The 23,599-nt window shown below is 56.5% G+C and overlaps 1 protein-coding gene across 1 annotated transcript; it reads left to right on the forward strand.

Moving 5' to 3' along the window:
- The first annotated feature begins 736 nt into the window (after positions 1 to 736).
- On the forward strand, positions 737 to 22,363 carry SLC41A1 (solute carrier family 41 member 1). The gene is made up of 11 exons (XM_080824180.1): positions 737 to 1,093; positions 2,817 to 3,861; positions 11,275 to 11,382; positions 12,476 to 12,547; positions 13,167 to 13,311; positions 13,453 to 13,599; positions 14,222 to 14,369; positions 15,186 to 15,265; positions 16,109 to 16,243; positions 16,563 to 16,711; positions 19,770 to 22,363. The coding sequence occupies exons 2-11, from the start codon at positions 3,487 to 3,489 to the stop codon at positions 19,953 to 19,955; spliced, it is 1,545 nt and encodes a 514-aa protein (XP_080680306.1). The 5' UTR covers positions 737 to 1,093; positions 2,817 to 3,486; the 3' UTR covers positions 19,956 to 22,363.
- The last annotated feature ends 1,236 nt before the right edge of the window (positions 22,364 to 23,599 follow it).

Consider the following 23,599-nt stretch of genomic DNA (forward strand, 5'->3'; position numbering starts at 1 on the left):
CCTCAGGTGGTGCCCGTGGGACCCCAGGCGCGAGTCTGACCTCTTTTCCCTCCCGCCCGCCCATCCCCACCCCTTCCAAAACTGGGGCGTTATTAAGGCCGGTTCCGTCAGGGCTGAGCCATTTGCTTAGAGGAAGGCGGGATCCGGAGGCAGCGCGAGGTGCCGAGCCAACAAGAGAAGGGCTGTGTCCAAGAACGAGGTGGGGACGGTTCTCTCCGGGTGCCGAGCGCGGGAAGGAGCACAGGGATGGCTGCTTGAGCCCGCGGGGTCAGAGCTGGCAAGCCCCACACCGACGCTTCCCGGTTCTCCCGGAGGCCACAGGCTGGAGGAAACACTCAAGACGCGCGAGGAAACGCGCACAGGCGCACACGCCTTTAAAGGGCGAGGGGGGCTCCCGGCACGGCGGGGCGGGGCGGGGCGGCCCCGGAGGAGGTGGCCCTGCGCCGCGAGAACCGGCCAGCGGGAACCTCGGGTCGCCGGCCGCCGGGCGAGGGAACCCGCGAGCTCGCGACACCGGCCGCGGGCCCGCAGCTCCCGTCACTCCTCGCACTGCGTTTCCCCGGCGCCCCGCCTCCCGGGCACAAAGCGAAGGAAAGGGGCCGGGCCGAGGCCGAGCCCGCCCCCTCCCCGGCCTCCGATTGGCTGTTAACGTTGTCCATCCCAACCTATTTTTGATGGAGGGGGGGTGCCACCCAGTCTGCCCCAGATCACGTTTGCCACTAGCAGCCAACCAGTCGGGCCCAAGTCCGCGGGCAAGAAGCGATTGGGGGCGAGTGAGTTCAGCCCCGCGGTCCCCCCGTCCGGGTGCCCCCCCGCCCGGGCCCGAGGCGGTATATCCTGCCCTCCCCAGCCACCTACCCCTCGTGGAAGCGGAGCGGCGGCCTCGTTGTAACGCAGAGGCGAAATGTAGCGAGCCGGGTGTCGCGGCTGGACGCTCGCCTTGGCCGGGGGTGCGGGGGGCGGGGGCACGCCGGGGGCCGAGGAGGACTGCCGAGGAGGAGTGATGAGAAGAGGGGGAGCCCTGCACCCCCCGAGACCACGGGTCCCTGCTGCCACTCGCCAGGCGCCCCCCTTCCTCCCAAGCGAGAGGCAGGTCAGTCCTGTGGGGTCTGGGGCGGTGGGTGGCAGAGGGCGGGAGCCCTGGCGCGCAGCGCATTTGCTGAGTCTGAATGCGAGAGAGGCGGGGGAGGCCACCCAGTTACTTCTCCCCCTCCCTGGGTTTGCAGATACTGAAACGGGTCTTTTTTGTTCCCTCCTCAGGGCATCCTGGTTCACTTTTGCTGCTTTCATCCAAGGGCCTTAGGCCCATCCGGAGTGTCTTTAGTGGAAGGAGTGGGGTGAGGGACAGGCTTCTCTTCCTGAGAGCCCCCTTCCAGTTTAGGTGGCCTGGCAGGACGACGGGAGGAGGAGGGAGGGTCAAGTTCTAGCAGACGCTGCTGGCATAGGGGCATCTCTCCTGCCCTGAGGGCAGTTTCTGGATCTCCCGTGAGGGTCTTTGAGAGAACCACAGGACTGTGTTTTAGGAGTTTGGAAAAGGGAATCTGGATGTGTGACTTGAGCCCATAGAAAGAGAAAACAATTCCCATGGGTCAGTTACTGGAGTTTGAATCACCCTTTCCCAAACTGGAGTTGACTAACTGTGTGTGTCTGGAATACTTAAGTACTTGTTCATCCTACCTAGGGAAATTCTCTTTAAATTTATTTTTCTCCTCATAAGAACTGTTTTGGTGAAATGGGATAGAAGTGGGATCAGGGCCTGGGGATTCCTTAAACAAGAAAAGTGGGGCCATTTCATCTAGACGGTGGCCTTTGGGAGCAAGTGCATTTTGGCTTATACTGCTTTGTATTTTGCTTTGCTTTGTTTTACTTTTTTTTTTTTTTTTTTTTTTTTTTTTTTTTTTTTTGGTGGCTGCTTTTGTTTTTTGTTTTTGTTTTTTAGAATTCCACTATATCCAACTCTCAGTCACCCAGGGGAACGGGGCGAACCTAGGGAACTGAAACGTGTGCATAATAACCAATAGTTCTGCCCTCTCCCTCTTCAAACTGAGATAACTCTCTTGTCCTATCTGACAGACCCACAGGGCCAAGAGCAGGGGGGAGTGAAGTAGAGACAGAAGCCTGGATCCCAGTCAGCGTCTGAGCTTGTTGTAACACTGCTGACTCTCAAGGGCAGGAGTGGGTAGGCCTCTGGCTCTTGGCCTTGGTCTGGCAGCCTTGCCCCATTGCCCAGGGAGTCCTCCTAGTTTTGTTTTGTTTTCCCCCTCTCGGGGGCTAGGACATTTGGGGGTCTGGAGACTCTCATTTAATGATCAGATTCTGCCTGTTTGTCTTGCGCAGCTGTCTTGTGACTGTAAACAATCACTTTCTACAGTGGGGTGTCTGTGCTGTGGGGCAGGGAGCTTGTAACTGAATTTATGACTGACCCCACTGGGAGACCACACTTAAATAATCCTGAGTTTTTATCGAGCATTCAAGAAGGGATCTCCCCGAGGACATCCCTGTCCACCCCTGGTTGCCGAGAAGACAATGTCAAGGTCTCTTGCGCCACATCGTCCCAATCCCCAGTCCGGCCTCATCTCGCTGCTGTTGACCAGCGGTGATCCCTGTGGGGCAGTGGGCTGCTGGGCAGGAGGGCGGCAGGGATAGCTCCTGCTGGGCCCGCAGAGGTCACAGGGCAGGAATGGGTAGTTTTAGTGAAAAGATCGAGGAAATGAGCAAACCCTTCATGCCTGCCTTGTGGGAAAGTCGTCTGGGTATGAACTGTCCTTGGCCAGGTCATGACATTCTCTTTTTTGTCTTCTTCCTTCCCACACCAGGTGTTTCACGCAGATTCCCGTGACTTGAAGGACCAGGGATTTGGGGCAGTACAAGGTCTTCCCAGGAAGGAAGGAAATCTCTGGAGGAAAGGGGAAGGACAGCAGACAGTGCGCCAGGACCAGCAGAGTCCAAGGAGCTGTGGGAAGCCGAGGGAGCCCAGCCAGAGGCGTGGGCCGGAGCCGCAGCCCTAGGCCGAGGCTGCCTTCTGGAGGATTCGAACTCAGGCTACTTTTCATGAAAGAAGGGTCACCTCTGAGGGTGCCCCAGACTTGGCTGGGCTCTTCTACTCTGGATGCCCCCGGCTCTGAGGAGCCTGCTGCTCAGAACCAAAGAAGATAAGAGGCCAGATACATTTCCCCGCAGCAGCAGCGCGCTGGCCGGCTGGAGTCAGGCCTCTGCACCCCTGGTGGCTGGCTGCGGAGTCTGGTGGGGGGTCTCCTGCTTCCCTCCAGCTCGCGGCTGCAGTGCTTGATGGGGCTGCCTGTCGCTGGATCCGTTTTTGCAGCGCCTGGTAGGAGCAGAGAGCCGTGGGAAGAGTCCCCGCGGCGGCCAAGCCTGGGTTCATCCCAAGACTAAGTGCTTTCCCGACTTAGGGAGAGAGAAAGCAAAAAGAAAAAAAGAGAGGGAGAGAGAAAGGAAAGGTCCCCCTTCCCTTCCTCCCTTCCCGTCATGTCCTCTAAGCCAGAGCCGAAGGACACCCACCAGCTCAACGGGACTGGCCCTGCTCCCTCACCCTGCTCTTCAGATGGCCCCGGGCGAGAGCCATTGGCCGGGACCTCCGAGTTCCTGGGGCCTGATGGGGCCGGGGTGGAGGTGGTGGTGATTGAGTCCCGGGCCAACGCCAAGGGGGTCCGGGAGGAGGACGCCCTGCTGGAGAACGGGAGCCAGAGCAATGAAAGTGATGATGTCAGCACGGACCGTGGCCCTGCACCGCCCTCCCCACTCAAGGAGACCTCCTTTTCCATCGGGCTGCAAGTGCTGTTCCCCTTCCTCCTGGCAGGCTTTGGGACTGTGGCTGCTGGCATGGTGCTGGACATCGTGCAGGTAGGACCTGGCCAGGGCAGCTCTTGACCATGAGCCCGGGGCCACCTTTTCCTCCTGGGAAACCGCCTTCTGTAACTTTCTCTCCACCTCCCTGTGAGAAGCAGCTGCTGCTTCCTAGAACCGTTTCCCTTTGGATCATGTCCTCGATTTGTTCTTGGTCTAGTTACTTTCTACAGAAGCCTCGAGGAAGCCCAGTAGCCCTGAGGAGGTAGTCAGCGCAGCATTGCTTAACAGAAGCAGAATTTGTTCCGGAGCTCGGGCTTGGAGGAGGAGAGATGGAATGAGGTTGTTGCCTGCCATCCCTCCCGGGCATTCCTCCCGAGCCCAGCTCCATAGGGGAGACACTTAGATGGGACTCCTCTTTATGCTTTCTTTTCCCGTCCCTTGGGGTTTCAAGGATAGCCACAGTAGAAAGTTCAGTTTCAAGTCTCCCCTCCATCCTCCTGCTGGGCAGGAATTTGTTCGGCTGCCAAGGGGTCTCAGATTAAGTGGGAAGGTTCTTAAAGGCATTCTGTGTTGCTTATCTGCCTGTAACCTTGGCATGATCTCCTTGGGGAACGGGGCTGAGCACATGCTGTCTGATGGATGATTCGGGCAGGAGGTGGGGTGGGGGGTTGACATGGCAAGACCTGGAAGTGCTAATTATGGGGCGTAAATGGGGACAGGATATAACCAGGCCTGGGCAGAACTCCCTCTTCTCTTTGCTTCTTACCTGTCTTTCATGAACCTGCCCTAGGCAAAGAGGGCTCTTTGTGGGGCTACTGGGTAAAGTTAAGGACGGGAACTGGCGGGACCTGGAAGCTGAGAGCCAGGAATATGCTATGTAACGTACGGCAGGTTAGGACTCACCCAGAACCTTCAGGTCCAAGACATCATTCCAGTCTTGTTACCAGGGGAGAGTTTTTGAAGTTCAGGATGACAAGCGCGGTGGAGTTTCCCCCAAGGCACTAGCGTTATCAAAGTTAATCATTAGCAGGTATCAAATTCCTGCTGGGTGCTGAGCTCTGTCCTAGGTACTTGGAGAAATGCAAAGACTAGAGGAGATCTGGCCTTGGCCCTGGGGACCTTCCGATTTGTCCCTAACCATGAAATCTCCCAGGAGGACGTGGAACTCAGTATCCCCTCTCAGTGCCAAGCCAGCCCTACTGGTGCAGTGATGCAGAGAGGCCTGCTGGTGGATGGAGGTCACTATGCTGGTGTCCCAGGGAACAGAGGGTGGTTGGTTGCAGGTGGTTCTGTCAATGGTGTCCACCCGGACCACTTTGACTTGAGCCCTTAGGAGAAGCCTGTTGCTAATGAGGATGGTGTTTATGTCATGCCAGAATGTGCTGCCATGCCTCTCCCCCAACTTACTATCTTCCAGGTTGTTCCTCAAGGAGATTGGGAAGCCAGGCTGGAGCTGGGAAGGCAGGCCTTGGATCCCTCCCCCTAGTGGCTGCTTCGCCTCCTAGGGCAGTGAGGGGGGCTGGTGGCAGGAGGAGAAATAAGACGGGGGTAGCAGTTTCTCCACCTCTTCCATCCCTTTCCTGTGACCTTGATTCTCATTCTTAAGAGTTTTGAGTTCTGGTTTGGTGCTTACAGAGAGGTATAGCGCCCGGTTCCAGTTGTTTTATTTTCTGCGTACTAATAACAGCAATGGGGAGCATTTGTTGGGCCCTTCTGGAGGTAGGCCCGTGAGGAGGAAACGTAATCATCTCCCATTTTGTAGCTAGGGAAACTTTGGCTTAGAGGGATTGGGTAACTTGTCCCTGGTCATCTTGACTCAGAGGCCGCGCCGCTAACCTCTATGGCCTACACCGTGTCCATGGTTCACCAATTAGTTAAAGACTTAGGGAGGAGTCTGCTCTCGGTGTCTTCCCTTGAAGAACAGGGTGGATCAGGATCTGGAACAATTGGAGTTATGTTCTAAAGCGAACAAGAGCAAAGGTCCTTAGCAGTCTCCCACCCCCACCCCATTCCCACGTACTTGGAGAATTCCAGAGCTGGAAGAAGCCTCTGACATCTTGCCCCACCACCACCCTCCGCCTCCATGAGCCAGAGACATTGGTAGGGACCTTTGGAGCCTGCCCATCATGCCCACAGAGGGCCAGCAATTGCCCTCGGTGTGGCCCTTAGGCTCACCCCTAGAGCTAGGGTCCATTGGATGTGGATGACAATGGCTGGTTTGTCCTTGCCCCCCTCCCCCAGCCTTCCTGCCACAGCTGGGTTGAAGCAGATGGCTACAATGATATCAGAGGAGGAGGAGGGTGCAGAAAGACCAGGACATGGGACCACAGGGACATTCTTATTCCACATCCAGAGAGGCAAAGGTCAGGGATGGGGGAGGGGTGGTTGACAAGCTCAGATTCAGGAAGAAAAGGATGATTTCTAGTGATTCATACTCGCACCCCCCTTTCATAAGCTAAGCTGGCCTTCAGTGAGGCAGAATCTGGGAGTGCCTAAGAGACTGGGGCCATCGGGAGGAGATGGCTAGAGAGTGTCCCCAGCGTCTCAGAGCAAATGAGCAGAAGTCTGAGTTGGTGCCAGTGTCTCCTTGGTCAGGGCCCCCCATCTTTCCCTACTACTGCAGAAGACTCAGTCTCTTTCTGGAAGGTCATTTCTGTTGCCTCTTATCTACCCTTCTGCCCAGTCAACGTGCACAGCCAGCCTCTACAGTGAGATAAGGGGCTGGTGTACCAGCCAGAAGTAGAAAAAGGCTAAATGGACTGCCACCCGCTCCACGGTCCCACCGTGCCTGCCAGTTCCCATGATATTTAAGAAGGAAAGCAGGATCGGGCCCCACGTTGGGACTGGAGTGGGTTGAACATCGTTGGCTCTGGATCCGCCACTGGATCTGGGCTCTGGGCCCCGCCCCCCAAGCCTGATCCTACGCCACTGGGGGGATCTCACTCCCATTTGCTGTCAGCCTTTTGACGGATAGGGGAGACAGGAGGTGGTGGGGAAGGTTGGGGAAGGTTGCTTCCTTGGAATTCCCAGCTGTGTTAAGACAGGTGGGACCCCTAGGTCCTTATTTTAACTCACTATTCACTTGCTGAGGATCTCAAGGAAAGGAGACAATCCCCTCGCCCAAACACCTCCTCCTCCAGCTTCCCTTCCCTGCTGTGTGTATGGAGGAGTCTGCCAAGATGAAAGTGGAGTGGGGGGGGGAAAGAAGCGGTCCCCCCGGCTGGCCTGCTCCCGGGGCCACCTGCGCTCCTGGACAGGACTCTCAGAACCCGTCCTCCTGGACACCTCCTTTCTCACACTTTGTACAGCCCTGAATACCCAGGCGCTGCCCCGAGGCCCTCCTCCTTGGATGCCTGGGATGCCTGCAGAGGGGGAAAGCCTCAGACAGGGGATCTGACTCAGTCCTTACCCCGCAAGGTCAACCCCAGCCCAGCTTCTGGGGTCCTCCCACAGCCTGGTGCTCAGAGCTTACCTCTAGGGATTTTCATCTTCTTAATGTCTTGACTCCAACTCTTCCTGGCTATGACTTTCCTCCCTGCTTCTGCTGTCCCGATGTGGGGTGTGGGGTGTGGGGAGGAGAGCTCAGAGCCAAACACTCTAAAGCAGGCAGGAGTCAGTATATGGGGCTGAAGGAGGTGAGGGACGGAAGAGGCAAGAGGAAAGGACAGAGAAGGGGTACCAGCTGGGCCACTGCGGTATAAAACTTAGGGTGATCGCTTTGAATCAGGATTATTTGGGGGTATGGGGGAGCAGTCTCATTTCTCACCCCTGGATAGCAGAGCCCACTGAGCCCCCAACCTCAGGCCCCTCAAGGACAGAGAAAGACAGGGAAGAGGAGCGGCATTTCTGCAAAGCACTGCTCTCTGTGGACACCCTCCCCCTGCCAAGTGGGGCAGTGTTTCCTGGAACGTGCCCTTTCCTATCCCCAGCAGAGCAGGAAGGCGTGGGCGCGGGCTTGGCTGACAGGTTCGGCTTCAGGGGCAGGGAGGCACTCCCTGCCAGGATGAACAGGATGGGCCTGAATTAGGCCAAAGGAAGAAAGAGAGACGCTCACTGTCTCCCCTGCCACGTTCTACCCGATCAACCTCAGGGCTGCCCTGCCCCCCAGGCTGGTTCCGCATCCCCAGCCTCTGGGGGCCCCTGTGTGTGTGTGTGTGTGTGTGTGTGTGTGTGTGTGTGTGTCAGAGGCTCCCCCTGCCCCCGCCTGAGCTGCCTCTTTGAGAAGGTTCTGTGGGTGGAGAATGTGTGTAGGCATTGGCCAGCCCCGGGCTGGAGATCAGGTGGTGTGAGATCCCGGGCTGAATTCCGTGTGGGCTGGGAAGACTTCTGCACAGGGCCTGGTATTGTGGCGCCTTGTTCCCCTGGCCTGCCTCCCAGCTCATCACTGCTGAAACCCTATACCTTCTAGGTCCTGCTCACGTGTGTGCTGGGAGGCGGAGGGCTCTGGGAGTGCTGATGGCAGCCAGAGGGGCTTAGCTGCGCTTCCTACATTCTGTCCTTAAATCATTGCAAAGACAGTGTTCCTTACAAACAATTGAGACAATATTCCATGCATACACTTAGCGTATGTTTGTCTGGGCTCCTTGATGCCACCAGCCCATATTCGTCACAGACGCCTCACAGGCGAGCTGTGCTGGGCACAAAGCTAGTAGCTTGGAAGCTGGGAGGGGCAGGTGGTCTGCAGGGAGGAGAGGTATGAGGCTGTGCTCCAAGAGAAACTTCGAAAGCCCCCTGTCAGCCACCCTCATGGGAGGAGGAGAGCCGAGGGGAATTCTTCTCCTCTCTGGAGCTGTTTGTCCAGTTTCGGTCCAGTTTAGGTGAGAAAGGATGAGACAAAGCCCAGTGTGGCCAGGCCTGCAGGGAACCGGAACCCCAGTGGTAGGCACCAGCCGTGTCTAAGAGTAACAGTGCCCGAGTTCCTCCAGGACTTCCACTGCCTTCTCCCGGGGCACCCCGGGGGGAGTGAGAAGGGATTCGTATCCCGTCCAGCGTTTGCAAGGGCCTGGTTCTTCCTGCAGGTACCTCAAAGCTCAGCACCTGTTGCTGGGGGAGAGGGAGCAAGGCAAGGGGGTTCTTTCCCATCCTTAGTCTTGGAGAGGGGGGTCCCCTGAAGTGAGTCCTAGGCCCTCCGCCTATGAGGGACCAGACCAGGAGCTCAGATCAGCATATGTTGTAGCCCTAAGGAGATGTGCCCTTCCCCCCGGGTCCTGGTGTGGACGCCCCCCCACCACACAGGCACACCCGCCAACAAAACGCACTCTGACAAGAGGAGAGAAATCCTGACCTTACGGGCACTCCTGGTGTCCAGCCTCCCCAGGTCTCTGGCCCTGGCCCTCTCTGCTATTCCTTGCTCATATTTTGTTATTACTACTATTTTTTTTTTAAACGCCTAACAAAGTTTGTCACCTCACCCATTTTTAAATATACCATTCAGGAGTGTTAAGTATATCCACATCATTGTGAAACATCTCCGGAACTTTTCATCCTGCAGAACGGAAACTCTGAACACTAAATCCTCTGCCAGCCCCTGGCAACCAACCATTCTACTTTTCAATTCTGTGAATTTGACTACTTTGGACACCTTTCATGAGTGGAATCACACAGTATTTGTCTTCTTGTGACTGGCTTATTTCACTTTAGTATAATGTCCTTCAGGCTGATCCCTGCTGTAGCGCAGGTCAGAATGTCCTTCCTTTTGAAGGACAGATACGATCCCACTGGATGTGTGTACCACCCTTCATGTGTCCATATCCACCCGTGCACGCCTCGGTTGCTCATACCTCTTGGCCATTGTGGATAATGCTGCTAGGAACGTGCATGAGCAAACATGAATTCAGGACTCTGCTTTCCCTTCTTTGGGATATATATCCAGCAGCAAGATTGCTGGGTCCATGGTAGTTCTATTTTTAATTTTGGGGGGACACCCCCTCCTGTTTCCTATAGACAGTGTAGCATTCTGCATCCCCACCAACAGTGTACAAGGGATCTGGTTTCTCCACACCTGTGCTGACACTTGTTATCTCCTGGGGTGTCTTTGTAGTAACATCCTAACGGGTATAAGGTGATAAATCTCATTGTGGGTTTGATTTGCAGTGTGTCAACTGTGGAGTGTCAGTGCTGAAACTGCCTTTAGAGACCCTCCGACGTGGCCTCCGGATTGTACATTTTGTAGTCGGGAGCTTGAGGCCCCCATAGTGTGCCTGAGGTCCCCACACTGGTCCATGTGGGCGGACGCTGGGACATATCATGAGGGCCATCACCATGGTCTCTGTAGGAGACCCAAGGACTCTGTCCTCACACCTACAGCACTCTGCCTCCTGACCCCCCTCATCAACCTCCATACGCCTGCCTGGCTGCCTGCCCCCTCCTCCCAACCTGAAGGCGTTCCATTCCTGAAACAAATAAAGAACAAAGAAAGGAACCCATGTGGCTGGAGCCCCCGCAGGGAGGTGCAATCCCAGGCTTTTTTGCAAGTCTTCAGTTTCACTTGCAATTAAAGTGGCTTTCAAATAGCCAATCCTGGCTCCTTGGCTTTTCCCCCTTAGCAGGAACAAGCACAGTGTCCTCTGAAACTCACTTTCCTTATGCACAGAATGGGGATCAAAACAGCCCCCACCGCAGTGAACTGTTGATCTGCCGAAATGAGCAAATGCACGGAGAGCGCTTCGCCTAGCGCGCAGTGGGCACTGAACGGCTCTCAGCTGACGGAGCTGGTAGGAGAACGAGGCCTGATGGGCCTGGGACTAGAACCCAGGTCTCCTGACTCCTAATCCGGTGCTCTCCCTGTAGGCGTACACTCGCCTCTCCTAACTGAGAGCTTGGGGAAGCTATGTGGAGTGAGGGACTGCAGAGGACGCGTAAGAAGCCTCTTGCAGGCCAGCACGCAGAGGTCTGGGGGCCCTGGTGTTAATTCAGAGCCTATTGGAAAGCAGAGTTGCTGTGGCTGAGGCCCAAGGCCCTTGGACACAGAAACCAAACAAACTCGAATCTCCTCGGCCCCAGCCCAGCCCCATGGTGCCCAGCTCTCACAGCTGAGACAACACCACCCAAGGCTGAGGCCACGGAGAAACTAGGCTGAAGGCAAAGAGGTTGGGGGTTGCTATTTGAGGGGGGATCACAAAGGAGTTCTGGGGTGTGAGCTAGCCTGGGGTGATGGCCTTGTGGGTTCCCACCTCCTGTCCGTCGGCTCCAGAAAGCAGGCAGAGGGAGAAGAGCCAGGCTGGGGTCTCCTGCCTGGAAGAGCACCTCCGTGTCTCTCCGTTTCTGGGTGGCAAGAAGGGGAGGACTGTGTTGTTGGAGCACCGTGGTCTTGGCTTGGGTCCAGGGTTCTTGATGAAAAGGCGGCCGGCGTACTCACGCCCTGCTGATTCCACTTCCTCCTCAAGCCCCTGATCCCAGACTATCTGTTCAACCTGATGCCAGCTCTTTGGGGCACTGAAATTCCTGGGTTCTGTTTTCACCTTGTAGCACTGGGAAGTCTTCCAGAAGGTGACAGAGGTCTTCATCCTGGTGCCTGCGCTGCTGGGGCTTAAGGGGAACCTGGAAATGACCCTGGCGTCGAGGCTGTCCACTGCAGTGAGTGTCCTGGCGGGGAAATACGGGACACACGGAAGACGAGGGGCAGCGCGGAGCCAGACTGAGAGCTCACTGCAGGCCTTTCCCCAGAGCCCAGGCCCAGAGTGTGGGGCTGGGGTGGGAAGGTGTGGGGAGATCCCGGCCTGCGTGTCCTGCTCCTGCGCAGGGGCTCCCTGCCCGGAGTGGTTCCCAGGCTTGGTTTCTGGATGTCCCGGCCATCTCTGGACTCTTGCCTCGCCCCCTGCTCCGCAACCCTCCTCGTGACTGTTTGTGCAGCTTTGACCCGAGAGCATCACGCTGGTCCCTCCACCTGCACAGATGGGGGCCTCCTCTGATCTCCAGCCCTGCTCCGCAGCTGGGCAGGAGCAGAGCCAGGCCTTCCCAGCCCCCCGTCCGTCCCATTCCCTTTCCCTTGCAGCAGCTTGTTTCTCACTAAGGGAATAGAAAGGGGGCTGCTTATCACTCCCCCTGCCCACAGCCCCGGAGATGGGCCATGATGGTCCCGAGACTAAACTGGATACAGAGCTCTGGGGTGGGAGTTGGGAAGCGGAAAAGCTCAGGGGGCCCAGGAGGCCAGGGGCCAGGGCTGGCCCATGTGGCTACAAGTCTAGAGGAGGCAGCAGAGAGAGCAGCAGCTGGTCCAGCCCGCCCACGGCCTGACTTCCTGCGTACTCCTGGGCCACCTCGTTCTTCCCAAACCCTCTTGCAGCCTCAGCCCCGCACCAGTACCTGCCCTGACCTGTGCTGGAATGGCAGGCTGGCTTCAGGGCTAGGGATCGGGTCCCTCTGACCCACGTGGGCCTGGGCTTCCTGGGATGAGCAGCCCACAGGATGGACCAGTCCTGAGAAGGGGGGACAAGAGAGGGGGCTGCCTTGGGAGCCTCCTTTCTGCCCCCACCCAGCTGCAGGAGCTCAGGCTCGTTAGCTCCTTCCTTCTGGCCTCCTTGATGCAGCTTCATGTTCCCTGGGGATTATGTCCCGGTCCCCGAGTCCTAGACCCCGTGCACTGCCTCCTGATCCAGGCAGGGTCCTAACGAAGGAGCCGCAGGCCTTTTCCAGCCTGGACCTCCAGCCCTTGCCCTCCCTCTCCCAGGCCAACATTGGGCACATGGACACACCCAAGGAGCTCTGGCGCATGATCACTGGGAACATGGCCCTCATCCAGGTAAGAAAGCAGAGACTAGAGAGGGTGGGCTAAGCTCCCCCCTCGGTCAGGAATCTGAAAGACTGAGCTCAGCCCCAGCCAGCTTGTGAGTGAGGCGCCAGCATCCTGCCGAGCTGGCCGCTCCCGAAGCGGCTCTAGGAGGGAACCAAGTTTCCCAGGCAAGCAGCCAAGACGGGGAGGGCCTCAACAGGTCCCGTGTCAGGGCCCAGCTCGCAGGGGTCCGCTGGGCTCGAGTTCCCACAAACCAGTCTCAGGAGTGCTGGACTGTCCTCGACCACCATTGTCAAATCTCTGTGTGAGGCGACACGGGTTCCAGACTGGGAGTCTCCCCGCTTGAGTCCCGGCCTTGTCTCCTGACTACAGGCTCAGGCTCTGCTGATTCTCACCCCAATCCCCAGAGGGATAACTGGCTCCTGCGGGGTGCACTGCCCAGGACTAGTGTCTGGGGAGAAACTAAATAAATAAAGACATCATTCCGGCCTGGGAGGACTGCACAGTCCAGCCCAGCCTGCCTCCTGGGGCTGCTAAGAGTCAGGCAGAGGGCTGGCCCGGCGCTCAGGCGACCCGCGCTAGGAAACCCTCGGCCCCTGGGCTCTCTGAGTTACCACTCCTGCCCCAGGTGCAGGCCACAGTCGTGGGCTTCCTGGCGTCCATTGCAGCCGTTGTCTTCGGCTGGATCCCTGACGGCCACTTCAGTATCCCGCACGCCTTCCTGCTCTGTGCCAGCAGCGTGGCCACGGCCTTCATCGCCTCCCTGGTCCTGGGTAAGGAAGGAAAGGAGGGGCAGGGGAGGCGGGGGGCGGCCTCAGAGGTGTCTCAGGGCCTGGCACCTCCAGTCTCTCCTTTTGTTCATTGATACCCCTTTATCTCTTCTCCGCTGCCCGGCCCCTCCTCTTCCTCCCCAGGTATGATCATGATCGGAGTCATCATTGGCTCTCGAAAGATTGGCATCAACCCAGACAACGTGGCCACGCCCATTGCCGCCAGCCTGGGTGACCTCATCACCTTGGCACTGCTCTCAGGCATCAGCTGGGGACTCTACCTAGAGCGAGGTGAGGCTCAGGCCACTGGGGGTATGACCAGGGTGGATCCCCGGGTGGGATGTGGAGAGACGGCTGTGGGTTTGCAAATGTGTAAGGCTTTCCTCTATATTCTTAACCATCTGGTTGGAGCGAAGTTTTGTACCCGAGCTTGGAGACTGAGGCTTAGTACTCTCAAAGTCACACAAGGCAGCAGGGCCACAGGGGAAAGTATCTGAGAAGTCTATGCCTGCCTGGTCCTGCAGACTCCTGCTTACCTTGGAGGAGTAAAGGGGAAAGGCTGAAGGAGAGAAGCTGAAGCCTGGAATCTGCCCGAAACTTGGAGAAGGGGCGGGGAGATGGTGCTTTCTGGGTCTCCAAGCAGGGGACGTTAGAAGCTGGTCTCTGCCCCTGATTAGCCCCAGGCCTGGGGAGCTCTCAGCTTGGTTTCTCGCCCACACAATGGACAAGGCTCCCCGCCCCGCCCCCAGGCTTGCAGGGCGGATCAATGAGGTCCCGTGTTGTGTTGTGTTGTGTGTTGTGTTGTGTTGCGTTTTTGGTTCCTGCCGATCTGCAGGATGGTTGTCAGGCCGAGCCGGGGCAGGCCTGAGCGGGCAGCTGCCGTGCTCACCTCCCTCTTCTCTGCCTCTCTCAGATGACTGGCAATACATCTACCCCCTGGTGTGTGCCTTCTTCGTGGCCCTCCTGCCTGTGTGGGTGGTGCTGGCCCGTCGGAGCCCAGCCACGAGGGAGGTGTTGTACTCGGGCTGGGAGCCTGTCATCATCGCCATGGCCATCAGCAGGTAGGCTTGGGCCCTCACCCCCTCTCACCCTGCCACAGACCCCCTGGTGAGCCCTAGAGAGAGAAAAAGTGGTACAGAGCCTAGAAACACCTTCCAGAGTGTATCAGCTCCATGGCCTTCTGTCCCATGTGACAGAAACCACCTGACGTGGGTTTCCTTGAAAAGTAGAATGCACTGGCTTAAGGCACGAGAAGGGCACAGCTGGTTTCAGGGCTATTGATGACACCATCTGGGCTGTGGTGGTCTCTTTCTCGGTTCTGCTTTTCCCTGTGATGGCCTGTGGCTCGAGGTTCCTACTAACTCTGGCGGGAAGAAGTCTGTCCGCAGTTCCATGGAGTCCCGCCAGAGAATTTCACTGGCTCTCGTCCAGTCACATGGCTGTCCCTGTCTCACTGTGGCCTCAGGGATGCGCTGCTCTGATTGGTTGGGGCTGGGGCCTAGCCATCCTTGGAACAATGTCACCTGAACCATAGGGGCTGAGTTTGAGAGAGGTGGTTCCTGAGGATGAGCCCAGTGCTGTTTCCACAAGGGGGACTAGTGGGCAGAACACCAGCGGTCCTCGTGGGTAGCTCGCCCCGGGCTCCTCTCGCCAACGTGGGGGGCAGGTACAGGTGGCAGGGGCCTGACCCCATGCCACCAGTTTGCTCTGGGGGGCACTGTGCCAAGTCTGAATATTATAAGCAGCAACTGGTTCTGGCAAGGGAGACAAGGGACCCCTGGGAGCCCCTTGCTCCCCAAGGCCAGATGGGCCTGTCCTCCCCGGAACTGACATACAACGTCTCAGTGATGTCTGTGTCACTTTGCCTTCGTCTGTAGTGTGGGAGGCCTCATCTTGGACAAGACTGTCTCTGACCCCAACTTTGCAGGGATGGCCGTCTTCACGCCTGTGATTAATGGTGAGGTCTTGGCATCAGCTGCCGGGGAAAGGAGAGGGGCAGGAGAAGAGGACGCGGGGGCCTTCGTATCAGTCAGGACTCCCGCAGCAAGAGCATCCGGCTCAGATAGCTCAGACTTTAACGAAGGGGCTGCTCACAGAGCGGGGAGCGGGGGAGGGACCCAGAGATGAACAACAGCCAGAAGCCCTCATCCTCAAGGGTGAAGGGGAGAAAAAACATGTCACAGGAGCCTAGAGAGAACACTCTTCTGCCCCCGACAGGGGTAAGCCACTGTCAAAAAGAGAGGGATAAAGGGAAAAAAAAAACACCTGAACAAACCGGATGAGAAGCAGCCCGCAAGGGAGCCTGGGGGATGCGGTCTGTAGTCAGCCTCTCAGAGCTCCGGGCAAGGCTGACAAGAGCGGGAAAGAGGTCGGGGCTGGGAGGGCAAACAACAAACACGGTTCCTAGGACAGGCCCCAGAGTCCAGAGCTCACACCTGACACTTGAACTTGGTTCCTGGAACCAGCACAGGAGCGTGGGATGCCTGGGTCTGCTCGGAGAGGGGCTGGGCAGGGCAAGGCCTTGTCACCTCGGCTGGGTGGGACAGCAGGTGTGCGGGCTATGCTGGTGAAGTCAGGCTGCCTGAGTGGGCAGATCTGTCGGCCACCCTGGGGGCACGTGGGACAGCCGTGTCTCCATAGAGGGGAGGATAGAAGCAACCTAGAAGACTCCCTGGTTGGGGGAGGGGGTAATCTTTGTCTTCCTTCTTGGAGTCTCACTCTCCTCCTGGGGACCCGTGAATGTGTCACGCCCTCCCCGCTCCTCACTCCACCCCGTCTAAGCACTTTTGTCCCTCTGCAGGTGTTGGGGGGAATCTGGTGGCAGTGCAGGCCAGCCGCATCTCCACCTTCCTGCACATGAATGGGATGCCAGGGGAGAACTCTGAGCAAACCCCTCGCCGCTGCCCCAGTCCTTGTACCACCTTCTTCAGTCCTGGTAATGGCAGAGTCCCAGCCTCCTGGTCTGTGCCCGCCCTGGAGGGAGGGGGCCAACAGTGAGGGAACCTCCCTTCAGAAACAGCTGGGATCTGGCTAGGTCGCTTCTCCCTCTCTGCTGGGCCGCACTGGCTCTCTGGAGAGCAGATCCTAGGCAGGGAGACTGTCCTTTCCGGGGACGCCAATGGGGCAGGGGACCTTGGGGGTGGCGGGGTAGAGACCGTCAGCCACCTGCCGTCCTGGGGCATAGTGGGGCACCTCCAGCTTGGGGCCAGGACTCCTCCTCCTCACTCCTCCCCACCTCTGTCCCCTGGCCCCAGATGTGAATTCTCGCTCGGCCCGAGTCCTCTTCCTCCTCGTGGTTCCAGGACACCTGGTTTTCCTCTATACCATCAGCTGTATGCAGGGCGGGCACACGACGCTCACGTTCATCTTCATCATCTTCTACATGACAGCTGCACTGCTCCAGGTACCGGCGGGCAGGAGCGCGGGGAGGGCCTGCCATCCACTCTGCCGCCTCGTGCTCTGGGCCTGGCTGGCCAAGAAACGCAGGACAGGGGCTCCGGAGAACCGGGTGTGGGTCTGGCAGGGCCACTCACGTGCTGTGTGACTCAGGCCCAGTCGCTTCACTTCTCTGAGCCTCCAGGATGCATTTGCCAGTTGAGAGGAATGAGCCCAAGGTAGCGGTTTGTGGGCAGGTGGTGGTTGTCAGGTGCCGGGCAGGTGGGCCCCGGGTGGGCCGCCCCCACTGGCCTGGCCCCAGAGCTCCTCTTGGCTGCTTTGCATGCTGGGGCTTCCTGAGAAGACGTCATTTGAATGAAGGGTTTCAGAGCTCAAAACGGTGTCAGATCCACCACACTGGGTCATCTGCAGGATCCTGCCCAGCCTTGCCATTCTGTGACACGATCTGCTCTCTCCCTGGTAGCGTTAGCCCATCATTTTTTTCGACTTATTTTGGAAGAATTATACATTCACAAGAGGCTGCAAATAGGCGGTACACAGAGGCCTAATGTCTCTTCAGCCAGTTCCCCCACTGGGAGCCTCTCACATAGCTCAGCCCCATCGCAAAACCAGTCAGTCAGCCTCAGGACAGTCCGTGGGGCTTACTCAGATGACAACTGCTTTATGCACACCTGTGTGCGTGCACACGCGTGTGTGTAATTCTGTGCGTGTGTGTAATTCTGTGTCGATCCATCCGTCCAGCACCCGTGAGGACACTGAACTGTTCGCCCCTCACAAGCCCCCTCCTATGCTCCCCTTGGGGCCACACTCACCCTGTTAGACATTGTCAATTTCCATAGACTTGACTTTTGAGTAATAATAACAGTCCCATCACTCAAAACTTTTTAAAGGTTCACAGTGAAAGCTCTTCTTTCCCGCCCTCTTTCTGTCACCCAGCGTCTTCCTCGCAGCCGTCCACGCAGTCCGTGTCTTGTATATCCTTCAAGCTCCTGCTATATTTATACAAGCAAACATATAATTTTTCTTGCTTTCCTCCCTTTGTTTTTTTACACACCCATCACGCACTCCACACACTGTCCACAGCCTGTGTTTTCACAGCACAGTTGATCTTAGAGATCATTCCACATGGATAAGGAGAAGAGCACCCTGATTTGTTATGGCTGCATTCTTCTGCCCTATAGATTACATCATTTCATGTAACCAGTTCCCTCTGGGTGAGCACTCATCCTCCAGCCCCTCACCCCAAACCTTAAAAGGACTGTGTGTTGGGACAGCTTAGCGAGAACCAGCCAATAGGCTCTTGCCTCGCCGTCACACCCCTCTTGCAAGCTGGAGTTAAGTGTACTCCGTGGGGAAAGTGGGGTGGCGGCCTGTGACAGGGAGATGCCGAGGGCCTGCTGCTGGGGCTTAGCCCTGGGCTCCTACTGTCACCTCTGCGGTCTCCTCTGGGTCTGTGGAGGGCCAGAGAGGGGTGCTGAGTCCCCTGGAGAGTGCTTCCTGATCGCTTTGCTCCCTCCGCTCAGCCATGTGTCTCTGGAACGAGGCTGGAATGAGCGGACAGCTGCTACCATGCCCTTCCTGGAGCATGTCCCAAAGTCCTGGTCACACTCTTTATTTGGGACTCTTCTGCAGCTGCTGGAAAGGCTGCAAGGCGATGGGGGACCAGCCCTCACACAGGGCCAGGGGCAGGCCATGGGAGCACCAGGGAGCTGTGTGCAAGGAGGGGGGTGGGGCAGCAGGAAGGGTGTTAGAGCCTCAGAGAGAAGACTGGAGAACAACAAAGCTGGCCTAAAATTAGGTATCAGTTCTGGCTTCAGGATCCCCCAAGGTCTCCATTTCCTGCATCTGAGCCCCTTAGGGCAGAATTTACATACCACAGTTTTTGCAAAGTACAGTCAAGAGTAAAACCTCCCTCCCAAATGACCGTGTTGGAGATTTACCGTTAGAAAGCATTTCACCCTCATGCAGATGTGGTCATTTAAGGAGCCCAGATGTCAGGACTGGTGCTGAGTGTAGAGAAGATGCAGACCCGCCCACTCTCCCCTGGTATTGCACATCAAGTGCTTTGCCAACTTCAGAGTGTATGGGAGTCTTGCTAAAGTGCAAATTCTGATTTGGGAGATCAAGAGCAGGACTTGAGATTCTGCATTTCTTTTTTTTCTTTTTTATCTTTTTTTAAAGATTTCATTCATTTCTTTGAGAGATGCAGAGAGAGAGAGAGCATGAGCATGAGCTGGGGAGGAGCAGAAGGAGAGGGAGAAGCAGACTCCCCGCCCAGCAGGGAGCCCACCACGGGGCTTGATCTTGGGACTCATGATCTTGGGATCATAACCTGAGCTGAAGGCAGAGATGCAACCAGCCAAGCCCCCAGGCGCCCCGAGATTCTGCATTCCTAACCCGCTTCCAGCAGAGGTCTAGTCGAGATCATTCTTGATCTGTAGGCATGGAAGGGAAGCAAGTGCACAGATAAAGCAGCAGATAATCCAAAATGTCTTTTGAGTTGATGTGCACTCTCTGCTTTCTGTTCGGCCGACTTACTCGTAATTCTGTTTTGCTGGCCTCACGTTAAACTAGACTTGCATTGTCTGAGCCCACAACAGCAGAATGGAAAGGGCCAGGAGGACGCTAGCTTGGGATAATCGACTGTTCCTCAGTCAGCTGTGCCGGCAGCAGCCTCAAACACTGTCCTCATTCCATTCTGCCCCGAGGAGAAATCCCTGCGTGAGAAGCCAGCTCCAGGCCCCAGGCCCCTGCCAGTCCCCTGGAGAGGCCCCTGTGGCAGGCACTGGAGTCCTTCGTTCGGTCCACTTGGGGGCAGGATGTAATGCTGCTGGGGGAGGTCCTGGGGAGTAGCAGCATCTTCCCGGGACGGGGACTGTCTGCCCCAGGCGGTGACTGTGCAACAGAGGAACATAAGGTCTGGTTGGGGTGGAAAGATGAACTATCGAAGCGTAGGGACTGTGGCTGGCCAAGCCCGGGCTTACAAAGAATGTGCTCTTTTGAGTGGCCTCTGGCTCCCCCTGGAGAGAGGGGATGGCAATAGGCCGGCCCGTCTGTCTCCCCAGGTGCTGATTCTCCTGTACATCGCAGACTGGATGGTGCACTGGATGTGGGGCCGGGGCCTGGACCCAGACAACTTCTCCATCCCGTACTTGACGGCTCTGGGGGACCTGCTTGGCACTGGGCTCCTAGCACTCAGCTTCCATGTCCTCTGGCTCATCGGGGACCGAGACACGGATGTCGGGGACTAGCCTGGTCACTCCACCTTTGCCCCCCTCCCCGCCCCATGCACTTTCTGTTCAAATTTTTTTCTTTTGTTCCCCTTCCCCTACCCGACTCCACACTCCCACCTCTTTCTAGGACTTCACTTTGATACCGAATTCTCATTATTTTCAATGGGAATTTTTATACATTGAGCCAAGTTTGTATAGCAAGAATTCCGACAGGACAGATGGACTGAGATAAGCAGTACAAGTAGATTTTTGAGACAATCACCAAGTGCAATTTCATGGTGGGTGCCTCCAGGTGAGGTGGAGTGAGGCGGGGGTTTCCATCTGGGGTTGGGGGACGTTTGGTTTAGCTTTAGCAAACTCAGTCGTGGCCCTAATGAGAAACCCTTTGTGCGTGGGCTCTGGCTTTTTGGGTTTGTTTTGTTTTCTCTCTCTCTTTTTCTGGTTTTTTTTTTTTTTTTTTTGATTGAACAGAGAGATAAGTATCATTCCCCTCCCCTGCCAGCCCCTAAAACACACACACACTTTTTTTCTAGAAATGGACCAACTTCAAAGCACTAGGAAAGAGATAGCTGCTCCTGGCCCCTTGTAACCCTAACCCTATCCTCGGCCCTGTCCCAAAAAAGACGGAGGTGGACTAACCATTCAAATTGTACACACACCTTACCCGATTGCCTGATAAACACGGCGAACCCCTCCCTTAGATCTTCTTCCCATTGACTGTCACAGTGGGAAGAAATGAACCGGAGCCTGGTCTCTCTGTTGACCCAAGTCCACCAGTAGGTTTACCAAGATCTACGTCCTTCCGGGGCTCAGAGCATCAATTGTTTATCTCTGTTCAATCTTGATGTCTAATTGTCTCTCAACACTAGCTTTCCCAGAGCTTGCCAGATTGGGTTCTGAGATTAGGGACAGGGAGCAAGGACGCGGGGTATGGTTGGGAGGCAGAGGGCAACCGGGGGTATTTCAGTGCCACCGATGACATTTCATGTGGTCACCTTATTCCCCGTCACTTCCCGAGATCACTCCTGCTGTCCCTCTGTGGAGGTCAGGTTTCCTGTGTCTTGGCTTCTGCCCTGATCCATCACGCCCTCAATCACCCATTCAGCCAGTACACAGCCTCCCCAAGAGGAGTCCCGTGCGGGCGTGGTCTGAGGCTTCCGCTGAGCGATAGTGACTCCGGGCCTGCCGCGTGGTAGGTCCTGTGCCCCGAGGTCAGGGAGCTGGCTCTCAGCTCGCCTCATCCCCAGATACAAAGGCCTCGTGCTCCTTCCAATCTGGCGGAGAAAGTTTCCTTGCTAGAAGGGTTTGCATCTGTGTCATCGGGCCAGCTTCTGCCTCTCGATCTCCCCTCTGTGCGGGCCCGCCCCCCACGAGAGTCCCCAGGCCCGTCGTTCCGCCAGCAGCTCCCTTCCCTGAACTCTACCCTTCCTCACCTTTTCTTCCCTCCACCTGTCCTCACCAGCCGTGCGACAGAGGATTTGGGCCCAGTAGGCTGGACGGCACCAGCTGCGGCTGCCCTTCTCTGCCCAGTGCAAGCTTCGGGGAACACAGGAGCCTCGGCATCCGCCCTACCCGTTGCTCTGACCAGATGAGAAATCTGTCCACACTCGCATGCGTGCGAATCTGAGCGTTCAGATGCAGGTTTTTCCCTAGGCTCCCCATCTGCAGCCATGCCATCAATCCTCCTCTCTGTAGCAGAAAGGGCCCACCTCCAGGGGCAGGCTAGGCAGTGACCCCAGGTCCTCCCGACCCTGTGCCTCATCCCCAGAACTTGGCTGGTTCCTCCAGAGACTGTCTGTCCTTTCCCTCCATTTCCACCCACGCCACCTTCTGGAGTCTTCGAGTTGGAAGGAAAGGTAGAGGGGCTGGGGCTGGGGCTGGCAGAGTTCATTAACACCCGCCCGGGCTTGTTCCCGCTCTTCCCTCGGGCCCTCTTTTCGCCTTCCCGCCCTCCACCTGCGAACACAGCTGCACACACACTTGTACAGGCACCAAAACCAGCTCCCCTGCCCCTGAGGCTGCTCCCCTGTGTCCTCCTGTCGCCCTGGCTCCAGTCCCTCACCTCTTCCTCATCTCCGGAGTTCAGCCAGGACACCCTGGAGACTCCGGAGCCTCCTTCTTTGCCGGAGAAGCAGGCAGGCGGGCGCGCCCCCAGCCCCAAGTGCGTAAGCAGAGGGAGGACCGCGGGGTGAGAGGGAAAGAAAATGAAGTGGACTTCCGTGGAAGATTCGTTTCTTTTCCCCTGATTGCACAAACTGCATGTACTTTTGGCCTGGCTGCAAGGAGCGACATTGGTTTACTCTTGTATCCTTAAAAAGTTACAGAACTGTGTCTTAAGAGAATTATTTATAGTTACTATAACTGAATTGACAAATGTCAACGTAACTGATAAATTATATTTGGTAAAATAAAGAGGACGTTTATTTAGATGGTGGCTGGTTCCTATGCGTCTCACCCGAGAGCGGTCCCCTCTGGAGTCCCACTCGGTCCTCGCTCGGAAATGGAAAGGGGCCAGAACGTGACCAGAAAAGAAACAGCTCTTAAATAGAGATGTGTGATTAGAAAAAACCACAGTGCACATCAGTCATTTACTGAAAAAGAGCGGTGCTCTGGGACACAGACCAGAAGCCAGTGCGGTGTCCTCATCTTCCACACACCGAGCCCACCTCCTTCGGGTACCGTGCTGAGGGGCACAAGTGTCTGTGGGGTAAGAGTCCCTCACTGCAGTCTTACCATCTGGTCGGGTCAAAATTATTAACAGCTCTAATTTGTCGAGTACTTAGAATGTGCCTTCACTGTGCTCAACCCTGGAAACCCTTAGAAATTTACAATGGACTGCAAGAAGTTTGGAGTCAGACAAGCCCGGATTCAGATCCCAGATCTTCTGCTTGCATTCCTGATTTTAGGGAATCCTGGACCCTCTCCGAGCCTGACTTTCCTTATCTGCACTAATACCTTTTCCTACAATTGCTAGGAGACTTCAGCGAGGTGATGCATAAAGCACTGAGCTCTGTGCCTAGCACACACTAAACCCCAAGATATATTAGTCACTATTTATTTATTTTTTTTATTAGTCACTATTTAAAGGGCGGGGGATCAGTCAATGACAAGGCAGTGTCAGTACCGTGACCACAGGGGTACACAGAGGGTGGCTACGGGAGCGGGCGGATGGAAAAGACGCCTAACCCAGTTTCGAGGGTCAGGAGAGTCTGGGAAGAAGCCAAGGGGAATCGGAGTTAGCAGAGGGAGCGATATGCGAGGTGGGGAAGTGAGCCTGGAGCTTTGGGAAACCACGGGTAATCGCATGTGGCTGGAGTTTGGAGGGCAGAGGGTGACAACGTGGCCTCATGAGGCACACACTGACACACGTTTATGACAAAGCCGTGTTTCTGAGACGGCAGATATGGAAGAGCAGAGGCTCCGTGCGGCACCCCCAGGTCTGTCGGACTGCAAAGCCTCTGCCGGGAACCCCTGCCCACCCAGGACCCTTCCCCCACAGGATGTGTGACAACCTTGCCAAGCATATGCTAAATGCTGAGCATTACTCATCTCCATCATCAGCCTTTTTTTTCCAGCTTTGTGAAGGTAAAAAAGACAAATACATTTGTAAAATACTTAAAATAGAACATGATGATTTGATATACGTATACGTTGAGAAAAGA

The sequence above is a fragment of the Martes martes genome (assembly GCF_963455335.1).
Source record: "Martes martes genome assembly, chromosome: 15".
Taxonomy (NCBI): Eukaryota; Metazoa; Chordata; class Mammalia; order Carnivora; family Mustelidae; genus Martes; species Martes martes.